This window comes from Lycium barbarum, chromosome 11 (assembly GCF_019175385.1).
Source record: "Lycium barbarum isolate Lr01 chromosome 11, ASM1917538v2, whole genome shotgun sequence".
Classification (NCBI taxonomy): Eukaryota; Viridiplantae; Streptophyta; class Magnoliopsida; order Solanales; family Solanaceae; genus Lycium; species Lycium barbarum.
In genome coordinates this window covers 117,773,415-117,786,865 of record NC_083347.1, presented here as the reverse complement: position 1 = coordinate 117,786,865, position 13,451 = coordinate 117,773,415, and the positions used below count along the sequence as shown (strand labels likewise).

Here is a 13,451-nt window from a genome sequence, read left to right as displayed (position 1 = left end):
TGAACAAAGCTAGTTGGTACTAATTACAGTTTAGAATAAAAGTTGATCTACATATCGTCTAATACCTAGCGGGGCTCTAACAGTACTAAAATAAACAATATCTCTCGCAATCTGCAGCCATTCTCTTCTCCTCTTCTCAAATGCCCGCTAGTTTCTTTCAATCCAAAAAGCATACACAGTTTCTGTATAGGCCAGTTTGAAAGTTGTGTTGCTTGTGTTCTTCCTTTAGCTGAAGTTATAACCCACTGATATTTTGTTGCCAATTAGTATCTTTAAAGTGAGACTGCCTTATCCACGTTATGATCTTGTGCCATACTTGCAAGGAAAAAGGTACGCTGGATATATAAATGATCTGTGCTTTCCTGCTGAGTTCCACACAGAACATAAGTCAAATCCACATCTATTCCCCAGCTATTCAGTCTATCTGCAGTGAGTAACCGACCCTGGATCTGTAACCACATGGTGAATTGAGCTTTTGGTCTTGTTGAGTTATGGAAAACCAGACACTTCCAAGGAATTTTTGGCCTGTCACCAAGGAGCTGCAAGTAGATTTGTTTGATAATACTGTGGGAGGTTACTGGTTGTATTTGGATCTGCTGCAATGTATCTCTCATTTCAAACAACTTTCTCACCATCCATAAAGCATGTTTTTGTACTAAAGCATGGAAGAATTCTTTCCCCTTAACATAAAAGGCATGTATCCATCTAATCCACAATTTATCTTGTTTATTTGCCAAATCCCAACAAGTTTTTATTAAAACAACTTTGTTCTGTAAGTAAATATCGATAAGTTTCAAACCACCTCCTGTTTTAGGAAGGGAAACTCTGTCCCAAACAACTAAGGCCTTCTTAGTTATAGCATTAGCACCAGACCACACATATGATCTACAATAAGCATCAATATGCTTAAGCACCTTGGAGGAAATCACAAAAAATTGAGCTCAGGAAGCCTGTACACCAAATAATACTGATTGTACTAGTTGAACCCTTCCTGCATATGATAGCTTTTTTACAATCCAAGAGGTAATTCTAGCAACAATTTTCTCTATTAAAGGAATCCATTGTACTAATGATAGCTTCCCAGTAGTTAATGGAATACCTAAATATTTAAAAGGCAGCTCTCCTTCACTGAAACCCAACTGTTGTAATTTATTTTGCCTATCCACAGAAGCAACTCCACCAAAATAAACACAGCTTTTGCTCATATTTTCCTGTAGACCAAAGGTACCAGAGAAGACCATAAAACATTGATAAAGGGCTTTAATATAAGACAGATCCCCTCTTGCAAATAAGAGCAAGTCATCAGCAAAGCACATATAAGTGACTCCCAATTTACTACATTTAGGATGATATTTAAACCCCTTATTACTCCTAAGACCACCCAACAATCTACTTAGATATTCCATGGCAATAGCAAACAAATAAGGAGATTTAGGATCTCCCTGTCTCAGCCCTTTCTTTGCATCAAAAGGAGGTGCTGGTTCTCCATGGACAAGTATAGAATAATTAACAGCGTGTACACACTCTATGAGCCAAGCAATAAACTATTGAGGAAAACCAAGACATACCATTACTTGTTCTAAGTAGGACCATTCCACAGAATCATAAGCTTTTTGGATATCTATTTTAAGCATACATCTTGGGGAAATATGATTTCTAGTATAACCTTTGACTAATTCTTTGGCAAGAAAGGTGTTATCAGCTATTTTCCTGCTTGGTATAAAACCTGATTGAGCTTGGCTTATGACAGAAGCCATAACATCCTGCATCCTAGCACCTAACACCTTAGTTGTCAACTTATACACCACAGTGCAACAGGCAATAGGCATATACTCCTTAACAATTATTTGATTGGTAACCTTAGGAATCAGAGTTACAGTAGTACAGTTAAAGGATTTAAGCAATTTACCAGATTGAAAAAACTGTTGCACAGCTTGGATAATATCTTCTTTGATCGCCCCCCAAGCTTTCTTGTAAAAACAGGCATTGTACCCATCTACTCCAGGTGCTTTGTCCTCCCCAATATCACACAGTCCTTTATATATTTCTTCCCCAGTTACTGCTTTACAGAGCTCAATCTTTTGTTCCTGAGTAAGAACTGGCCCTTGTCTCATAACATGCACATCAACAGCAGGTAGGTTGGACTTATAATCCCTAATCAACCCCTTATATAAGTCTATAATCTTCTCTTTAATGTCCTCTAGCTCAGTGATAGTGATACCTACACTTGTTTGCAATTCCAAAATCTGTTTCCTATGCATCCTTTCCTTGATAACGCTGAGAAATACTTGGAATTAGTATCCCCAAGCTTAACCCATTGTGCTCTTGATTTCTGCTTCAAAGCATTTTCTTCTAGAAATGACCATTTCTCCAGCTTAACCAAAGTATTTTTCTGTAGTTCTTGTAAAGCATTAATATACTGCACCCTCATCTGTTCTTGAATGGTCACTAGCTCTTGTCTAGTACTCTCAATTCTGTGTGATATCCCTTTAAATTCCCTGATTTTCAGTTCCTTAAGATCAGCCTTAATATGATGCAGCTTGTCTGATACTCTCAAATTACACCTATAAGTGACGTAAAGTGGACGTTGTCAAATATAATAACCCAAACAAGATTGGGTCGAATCCCACAGGGAATATGGAGAGAAAAGGGTACTAATTGTATGTGATACTAGTCTTTAAAGGCTTTAATCCTATTCTGAATAGTTTGAAATATTTGTTGTGTAATGTAAACGAATACTTTGACTTGAATTGTAATTAATACGAGAGAGAGACTAAGATTGTGTTCCCAGCTTTGATTAGATATTATGCTTCAGGTTTCAATGTGATATACTTCTAATTGTTGTTCTAAAGGTATGCACTCGATCTCTTAAGGACTTCCTAATGTTTCCTAACAGTTAGGTCGTATTTCCTCTTTATGATTTTTCCAAATGCGAAAGAGTTGAAATCGAAGAGCGACCAATAATGTCAATTAGACTTATTCTTATTCCTAAATTAGTCTATTAAACGAGGGTTAACGCCCCGAGTCATTGTTATTCAATCTTATCAATGCTAACTCTCTTTCCCAAGAAAAGTTAGTATAATGGCTTAGGCTAATGCTTGCAATCATTACCCAACGCTAAAACACAAAGATTGAATAAATACCAACAACCATTATGCATATATCAATAGTAGAAACCTATTCACATAATACCCATCATGGGGTCCACAACCTTAGAACTAAAATTAGCTACTCATCATTTTGTTTAACAAAGAAAGCTTAAAATATAACATAATGTACTTACAATAGTAATACAATGTTGAATGAGGGTGAAGTTGATGCCTTAACTGCCCTAACAACTTCACAAATATCAAAGGCTTAAAGTTAATGCTCTCAAGGAACTGAATAAATGCTAAAAAACCTAACTTTAAGTATTTATAGGGCCAAAAATCGCACCAAAGTTCTGGACAAAAACACCCTTCGCGGCATCGTTACGGACGGTAACACGGGTTACGGTTCGTCCTTCGTTCCGTCCTTTGTCAGCTTGATATTAGGTCAACCGTTACGACTTCTTTCGATGGACCGTAACACAGGTTACGGTCCGTATCTTTCAGCGGATCGTGGCGTCAGTCTTCAGTGGCCAATGCATTACGCCATGACGTTACACCCCGTAACCTGCGTTACAGACCGTCCTTCTGGGCGTAACATTTGACAATACTTGGGCTTCTTACTGGAAATTCCCTTCAAATTACGGTACACGTTACGGCCCGTAACACGAGTTATGGACCGTCCTTTTGAGCCGGCATGTATCTGGATCTTCCTCTCATGTTACGGATCACGTTACGGTCCGTAACTCGAGTTACGGACCGTCCTTTTGCTCCAAGTTGTCCGTTTTCCAGCAATTCTCATCATTTTCATTCCTTAGTCAACCAACCCTACAAAACATCAAAATAACATAAGAAACAATGTCAAAACACTTAAAAACAAGCAACACTTTTAGTGAAAAGACATAAAATATGCCGAAATTCACAGCACATCATTGTCCCAAACAACCTTTATGGCATTACCCTTATAACTTCTTTTCCAATTTTTAGATACCAATTCCTGAAACTGTGGATGCTCTCCAGATATTGAAGAATCTAAAAGGAATTTTAAGTTTCCACTGAACCCCTTCCACATCTAGTATCATAGGGGAGTGATCATAAATGTGTGAAAGTGTATAATCAGTATAAATGTGCCCCCACGTCATCATCCATTCATGATTTCCTTATGCCCTATCAATCCTACTACACACCTTATCCACCCCTAGTTGTCTATTGGTCCAGGTATAGTAGTCACCTTTCCACTTTAATTCTGAGAGATGGAGAGCATTAACATATTCCGCAAAATCTTTAAGTTCATTATAAGTGACTGGAGTACCAAATAATCTATCATGAAATGCAGCACAGCATTGAAATCACCACACAATAACCAAGGTGTAGTGATGCCTTGAGCTAGTATGTGAAGTGACTTCCATAATACTTTCCTTTGTTCCAGATTAGTATACCCATATATAACAGTCAATATACAAATGAATGATCCCTTTATGCTAGCCACAGAACAGCATACACAGTAGCATCCTATGTGACCCATATCCTCCCATTTGAAGCTTCCTGGTAGTTTGTGAGCAATTCTCATCTATTGGCAATATTTGTGTGAATCTTTTTGCAGCAATGTTCCTTAATTCTAGTCTCTAAGATACCAGCCAGCTTTATTTTATTTGTAACTATATAATTTCTCAACTCCTTTTGTTTCTACCTCTTATTTACACTTCTAATATTTCAAAATAACCAATGCATTATCTTTGTGAAGCCCCCCCCCCCCCCCCCCCCCCCTTTGTCTAGGGGCACAGACACATTAGTTTTATCCCTCTCCTGACTCTTTTGATGAGCACCCTTCTTATTCTTCCCGGATGTCACTGATAAAGCTGGAAAATTCTTTGCATTCAACACTGGGATCTACTGAACTGGAGTAGTAACTTGCTGATCAGTTCTTGATACCATAACCACCCCATCATGTTGTGCCTAACTCTGTTGAGAAACTTGAGGTGCTTGTACTTGTGGTACTGTCTATTTTTCTCCAGAAGGGCCCACTAATGTCATTTGTAACAGCTACTTGCCCTCCCAGACCTACAACCTCTTGCACCACACCTTTAGAGTGTCATTCCTGCACCTATTTTTTAGGTGGCTCTCTTGCCCTTCTTACAGGTAGAGTAGTAGGAACATGACACTTATGTCCCACTTGTTGACACTTCTCACAATACTTAGGCCTCCAATCATAGTCTACCACTTGTAAGAATTGTTCCCCTGTAGATCCTGCACCATAATCTCTTCTAGCAAGGGTTGTGTGATATTGATCTCTATTAGCATCCTTGCATAGGAAATTCTGGTCTGTTTTATGGTACATTCATCAGCATATACAGGCAGAGGCGGATCCAGGATTTGAAGGTTCCGGGTGCCACACCATCCAAATAGGATAAACGGGTCGGTTTGTTGGATTTTGGGTTACGGTTCAGGTTATTTATCTTTTTCGATTTATTTAATAGTGTTCTCTTCTAGATATTTTGAGATTAAAGAAATCTAAGCAGTCTAAAAAAATTGTAGGAACAGGATGCCTTATTCTCTAAAACTTAGAGAGAAACAGATTTTCCACGTTAAAATCCTTACCTGTATAAACCATCTAATATCGTTACTTCAATATCTTCATCCTCCAATGTCTTTGTGTGTTGTTGCAGATACAAAGTTGAGAAAGAATCAAGAATTGTAGCTTTAACTCAATCATCTTCACTTAGCGCAAACATCGGTGAAAGATCACAATATCCTTTAAATTTTATCATAATATTATTTATCCTTATTACTTAATATTTATGTGATATTTTAAAATTTAGTACTCATTGATATGGGATATGCACGCAACGTGTATATCAAGAGATTAATAATTGAGAAAGAGGGAGGAAAAAAAGGTCAAGAATTAATTAAAGCAAGTAAAGAAGAATTGAAGAAAAAAATAAAAAATGAAAAATGAAAAAGGATACAGCTGATGCGTGTAATTAGCAGCAAGCAAAAGAGCAAGCCAAAAAATATGTGCTAGATGAGATTCGAACTCAGGTCAATTGTGTGGTATGGTATGCCCTTCACCAGTGGCACCATTCCCTCCTTTGTTAGTATGGGTGGCAAGATCAATATATATTGAATTTTGTATACATATGCACATACATATACGAATTTCTACCGAAGTGTCCGGGTGGCGTGGCACCCCCAGCCCTCCACATAGATCCGCCCCTGTATACAGGTACACCAATTGTACTAGCTACCCTACTCAAGGAATCAATATCCCAACATGTCATAGGAAGTTTAGGGAAAGTGACCCACAGTGGTATCTCAATAGGGTATTCCTTAGAAAAATCAAAGTCACTAGTCCATGGTTTGAGGATGACAAGTCTATTGTTGATAGAATAGGGCCCTGAGTAGAAAACCTCATTCATATCATCTAGAGAATGGAATTTTATCACATAATAACCTTTATAATGCAAATATAAATCAGGAGCTGCAACCTTAGACCAGTTCTGAGCTATAAACTTCTTCATCACATTATATCCAGGAGTTTCCCCTATAAAATATGTTATCATTGCAATAAACTTCTTCATCACATTATATCCAGGAGTTTCCCCCATAAAATATGTTATCATTTCACTACTCCATTTTTTAACTTCTTTATCATAAGCCATTTTATCAATCCGAACCGGTTTACCATCAAATATCTGAAGAGGAATATAATTCAATTTCACACCGTTAGAAGCAGCTCTGTTCTTGGTGAATAAATTGATCCATGGTCTGTTTTCAACTTGCTCCTCCACAATAGCTTTTAGTTGAGTCACAACTGAAGGGATTATAGGCAACTCCACCGGAATCGGCTCCATCGATCGTTTCCCCAAATCCCTAGTTATTGTTCCGGTAGTGGATTGACTTTCCATCGATGACTGAGTCATGGTACGATTAGCTCCCATGTCCACCAGCATAGTCATACCTTGACCCACCGCATGCCCTTGTGCCACTGTTGAAGACATCTACAAACCATTACTCGATTTCCCTACTTGCACCGGAGTTTGAACCCCAGTCTCCACAACTGGGCATAACCTAGCTCCAACTGAGCTACCAAATGCAGCAATCCGTTCCTTACGAGGCCTTCCAAGACCTCGCCCTTGTCCGCGACCTTGTCCTTGTCCCTTCACCATGGCTATACACTTCCGGCGCAGTTTAACCTAACGTGCGTCGAGAGCTCATGAGGATGTGTCACCTCTCTTCGGCAAGGATTACAATTTATTTATTTTCTCAACTTTATGACATCTTTTCCTTTTTTTGTCTAAAAATCTGCAAAAAAAAAATTAATAATTAAGATACCTTAATTATTTCTCTCCTCACTATTACTACAATTTATTACTTTTCCTAAAGTCCCTCTCTCTTCTTTTAAAGAAAGACAATAAAAAATTATAAAGTAAAATGAATAGCCGCGTTTATTGCATTTATTTGTCTTAAGGAGCATTCATTATAGCCTATAACTAGATATTTTGAAGAAAATAAAACTGATACACTGGTAATTATTTGTCTTAAAGTCACATTAAAAGTGATAATTAATTGTCTTAAAGAAAAACTTCCTCATCGATGATCCCCAATCCCCTATATATATATATAATAAAGCTAGGTATGAGAAAGGTGATGTGGCACTTCTCTTTGACAAGGATTACAATTTATCATTTTTTTCTTAAATTTTTGACCCCCCCCCCCCCCCCTTTTTGGGTCTAAAAATCTGTAAAAAAAAAAAAACAATAATTAAAGATACCTTGATTATTTCTCTCCTCACTATTACTGCAATTTATTACTTTTCCTAAATTCCCTCTCTCTTCTTTTAAAGAAAACAATAAAAAAAATGAGAGTTGCTAAATTGCCACACCAATTTGACCCAAATTTGGCCACACTTATGTAAAAACTATCATAATCTCTATTGTACAATTTTAAATTAAGATAAACTTTGAGAAGAAAAGATAGAAATAACATTAAGTAAGCATAAATTATTAAATTTGACCTCAATAGTCATATGAATTTATCTCATTTGGGTCATTATAGCCAAAATAGTGTGGCAAAAAGACCTTATTGTAAAAAAATTATAAAGGAAATGAACAGTCACGTGAAAAGGAGTTTTATTGCATTTATTTGTCGTAGGGAGTATTGATTGTAGCCTATAACTATATAATTAGATATTTAAAAGAAAATAAAACTAATAGACTGATAATTATTTAGCTTAAAGTCCCATTAAAAGTGATAATTGGTTGTCTTAAAGAAAAACTTCCTCATCGATGGTCCCCAGTCCCCTGTAATTTATAAAGACCAAATACTGCATATGTTCAAATGCTAGCTAGAAGAAAATGAGTTCCCATTTCTTGCAAGTTCTTTCTTTCTTGTGGCTACCACAACTATTCATTGCAAGGTAAATTTCGACCGCAAGCATAATTTGGTCATTTACTTGCAAGTTCATAATTATTATTTCAATATTATCTTATACTACTTGCTATTATATATTTTTCCAGTTCCTCAAGATTGCTATATGAAGGCATGAGATTCATATCATGGCATCCAATCTTAAGGGGACAATATATAAGCTAAACTTAATCCAATCCCTTAGTGTTTTCTGGATTTGAATTACTATAAATTTGTCTTCTATTTTCTTTTTCCTTTTAATTTGCCGCCTCCTTTTGCAAACATAACCTCTTTGAAACAAGGATTCTTGCAGAGGGGATTAAGTGTCAAGGACCTTCTTGTATTATCAGGTATTATTGATTACTTGTTTATTAAGTTTAAGTTATACACACCATCCATCAATATGAGAATTTTTTTACACTATCAGGTCATTCCTTCCTTTATATGTGATATTTCTAATTTTGTAAATAACATAGCTTACGTACGTACAACAACAAACAAAGATGATCAAATGGTGTAATTAACGGTGTATATAACGTAGAAGTAACACCCATCGGCCACTTTTTGATCCTGGAATTGAAACATATATAGTCATTATATGGAGTTTCAAATTCCCCAGATAAAACTCCATGATAATGTCGTGGAGTTCTACAATGAATTTTAAAACTGCATAATAGTGGTTATTTTTTAATTACATAGACATAGAAGTAACTATTTTTAAACATATTTATGGGTAAGCCTCTTTAAACGTGAGATTTTGTAATCTTGAAAATAAGATAGGTTACCTGTTATAATAGGTAAGGAAGACCTAATGGTGCAAAAAGAAGACAAGTTACTTGCCAACATCATTCTCCAGGAAATATTAACCCTCTTCTTCACGGCTTCCAAATTTTCTACTCCCTCCGTCCCATAATAATTGTCACCTTAGCCAAAAACACGTATATTAAGAAATCAATAATGTAATGTGAAGTTTACCAAATACCCTTATAAAATAAAAATAAATTACTTTTACCTTTTGATTAGAGCATGCACAAGAAGTAAACCTTTTGACATTGAGAATCCAACAATACCAAGTTACTATGTGGTTTTTTCCAATCATCATTTAGATATTGCTTTATTGTCTAAGGATAGAATTGGAAAAAACTAGTCAATTTATGTCTTGGTTTCCTAAGGTGACACTTATTATGGAACAAAAAAATTTGGCTAAGGTGACACTTATTATGGGACGGAGGGAGTACTTACATTGAAATTCCCTTTCAAGGAGCAGGACATTGCTTCAGAGCGGCCAGGTATGCTGTTTTCCCCTTCAAAACCACAACTACTTACTTCAAACGCATCAATCTCTACCGTCTCGCTTTCCTTCTGCTTCTTCTGTTTAGTTATGATTCCGAAAAAAAAAAAAACAACTTCAAATAGTACAGGACAATAGATTGTATTTGATAGAATGCTACGTGTATTGTCGCACCTTTTTCATGAATCTTTTTGGGTTGGTTTTCACAATTTTCATGGGTTTATTTTTATAAACGAATTTAAGCCCAAATATTTACTTTAGCAATACCCACTTCTTGCTTAAGTTTATATGGAAGGCAAACATTTTTATTTTGTTATCATTTTATATGAAGAGCAACACTAGATATATAGAATGAACACGGTTATTAAGTTTAATTTCACATATGATCATCCAACTAAAGGTCATTATCGTCATAAAATTAAATTTTGTAACAGAAACGGAGAATACAATGATTACCCCCTTTAACTTGTCTCATTTTTTCAATTATACATCTTAAGTTTGCAGGGTTCTATGACCCCCCTCCCCCGACCCCACCCCCAACACACACACACACCAAGACTTGTTCAAATGGATAGATCTTGCTGATTTGGGTCTTTCAGGCAAAGATGTTGTTTGGCTAGAAAATATGGCGTTTTCCAGCAATAACATGTAACTTTTTGTCTTGCTTTTACTTCTCAAGCGCCTCATTTTGATTAGATGCACTCTTTGTGCCACATCAGCAAATAAGTTGGTGATAATTCAACTTAGAGCAACCGATACCACTGCCTTTGGTCTACCAGGAAATGCATAGTCTAGAAGGATCATAGGACTCTCGCAAACTTACTACAAGGTCATCCAATTTTTCCTATATCACATCTTAAGTCACTCAACTAATATTTGGGCAACAAAAAATGACATGACATTTAGTTTATTCCATATGGCATTAACTTATTCCAGATGACATTTAACTTTCTCCACATAACATTTTTTAAGTCCAAAGTATAGATAACAAAGTATACTTGCCCAGTTGCCCTTAACTTCAAGAATCCAATAACACTACCTCTCAAAAAAGTATATTAATTTTATACCAAGATCACATAACCAGTTCTTAACATTACTTTATACTCCAGCCACAATTTTTTTCCTAGGTGGTGGTAAAATGAAGAAAGGACAAGGCTTACAAATATCACCATTGCCAAAACAGAGATATTGAGAATGCGGATATGCACCACAAGGACAATTACTTTGTCCACATGGACCTGGAAGAATTATTGGTAAAGGAAGAGCAGCCCCTTGAGGATACATATTACTAGTCCAACCTGCTCCCCAACAGACCACTGAAAAATTTGTTGTTGTCAATCCACACGTAAAATCTGATCCAGCTACGACTGATTCAAAAACAATACTTCCCATAACATTACTTGAAAATGCACCATTTCCACCCCAACAAACAACTGTATGATCCATTCTATGAATTCCACAAGTATGATTCATTCCCATAGCTATTCCAATATACTCGTCAAACAAATTAGAAGGAACATTCAATTGACCGTTGTTGTTATCACCTTTGCAAATTAAGAACCCATCAGTGTTCACCCCACAAGCGTGCCTTCCGCCTGCAAATAAGTTCACCATCGTTTCATCACCGAATTTGTTTACCCCGAATTTGGATAATCAATTAAATTTGTGGGTGAGGTATAGGATATGTGGTTATGCCTTGAATCCCTTTAATAGAGAGAAGAAATATATGAATGTATTATGAAGAAGCAACTAATAATTGGTGGTTTGCTATGGACTTGAATGTTTACTGATAAATGTATGTTACTTGATTGAAGAAATGTAATAGAGATGAAGACAATGAATTCGGATTGCACACGATAATGAGAGAGATTTGTATATTTTTTTATTACAAAAGAGTGTTCTTAATGTTAAAGAGCCAACCCCCCAAGAGAAGGACAATGCCCCTTATTTATAGTAGTGCCCCATGGGCTTCATACAACATGAACAATAAAATAATAATGAAAAAACTCTGAGTTGGATTAGGTTGGGTTAGGTTGGTCGTACGGTCTGATACCCGTACGATTGGCAGTTGAGCATGGCAGGACGTTATCGACGCGTGGCCATCGCCAACGGATCTCCCGGACCAACGGCCACGAACTAACGGACTAACGGCAACGACCAACTCGGCCATGAAGGAAACTGGACCAAATGATGCCCGACCTTGCCCCGGCTCGGGCGTTCCTCCGGTTCAGAACGAAAATCTTTATGCACGTTCTTGTCCCCTTCTTCCCTCGGTTCCGGGTCTCCCCGGTTCAACGCATATCCGGTTTTTACCGTATACAGAATTCTGATTAGATAGTTGAAGCGATATTACTGTTTCCCCAACAGACAACCTTGTATGAACTTTCCAAAACTCCGCAAGAAAATTTAGAACCAGATGAGATTGATATGAATTGTGATGACCCATTCGGTTGTTGACCTCTCCAGCAGGTAACATTATGGGTACCGTTCGTTATGGCGCAAATTTGAGCTTCACCCATAGTAGCGGTTGTTAACAAGGTTGAGTAACTGAAATACAGCCGTCTGGGGACGAAACTGCTGTCCTAGAAGAGGAGTGAAGATCCACCGGAGAGGACAGCAGTGAAGCCGTCGAGGCCACCAGCGATGAATTCGAAGGAAACGTTTGGTGAAAGAGGTGTGGCCATCGATTGGCCGTCTCTCCAACATTGGATACTTTGGATTTTTTTGGTTAGCGACTATGCCGCAGATGGTGGGATCATCGTCGTAGACGATGGCAAGAGTGGTGGACGAGCCACCCAGGGCTTGCACATAAATGAAGATGTTTACAAGGGTGACGACGATGGTGGCGACGGTGGCTGAGGACGTCGTCATCTAAGTGTTTTTGACAATTTATAGAGGCACTGGACTCTGTACTTGATAAAGCAAAAGAGAAGAATACTTTGTACTTGGTATAAGTTAGTCTCTCTCTTTTATTTCTTTGTTCTAACAAACAATACCAAAAAGGATACACAATAAAAGAGTCTCAGAATGTGGAAAGGAGTCCATTGGACTCGTTTGATTTACATACAAAAGAAAAGAAGGAAGAAAGATTAGCATGTGAAACGAGACAGAAATGATTACTAACAAATCAGTACTTAACAGACATTTGTGAAACTTAAACATATCAATTTAACCAAAACACATACGTCTCGTGTAATTAAGACACCCAGCTAAGTTGAAAATTAAACACTTAAAAATATGTTTCCACAACAGAGATCTAGTGGGGCTAAATAGAGGCTAAAATGCATTATCAGTTCTTTCAGTTACAAAACCAAAAGTTTAAGTCGACTTCTGGGAATTTAATGACTTAAAGCCACTGCCAAACGAACTAAAACTTGACTCATACTCATCACGTTGAGTTGTTCATCATTTTTTAAACTCGACAACTAAGAGGACAATTTCAACACACACTTTGCACCATACTTGAAGTCCTTGACAGGAAGAAAAGCTTCGTCTTATCAGCTAATGATACCCCGAGAAATAGTCACACTATGTCACAAATCACACACAAATAGTGACCTCTTACTCTTGCTAAATAAACTTATACAACCAGAGGGTCGTCTAATAGTTAAATACTCGACATTTTTAGCCTAACAAACAACATTGAGTTATCCTATACCATTCTTAAC

The 13,451-nt window shown here is 37.0% G+C and overlaps 1 protein-coding gene across 1 annotated transcript; it reads right to left on the bottom strand.

The window, feature by feature from the left end:
* Positions 1-272: 272 nt before the first annotated feature.
* LOC132620187 (uncharacterized) lies at positions 273-2,261 on the bottom strand. The gene is made up of 3 exons (XM_060334880.1): positions 1,667-2,261; positions 1,014-1,525; positions 273-914 (listed from the first exon to the last, which is right to left on the bottom strand). The coding sequence occupies exons 1-3, from the start codon at positions 2,259-2,261 to the stop codon at positions 273-275; spliced, it is 1,749 nt and encodes a 582-aa protein (XP_060190863.1).
* Positions 2,262-13,451: the final 11,190 nt, after the last annotated feature.

Coding starts and splice junctions, on each gene's coding strand:
- LOC132620187 (XM_060334880.1), bottom strand. CDS start 2,261: ATGCATAGGAAACAGATTTTGGAATTGCAAACAAGTGTAGGTATCACT. Junction 1,526..1,666: donor TGCCAAAGAATTAGTCAAAG/GTTATACTAGAA, acceptor CTTGGCTCATAG/AGTGTGTACACGCTGTTAAT. Junction 915..1,013: donor CTAGAATTACCTCTTGGATT/GTAAAAAAGCTA, acceptor ATTTCCTCCAAG/GTGCTTAAGCATATTGATGC.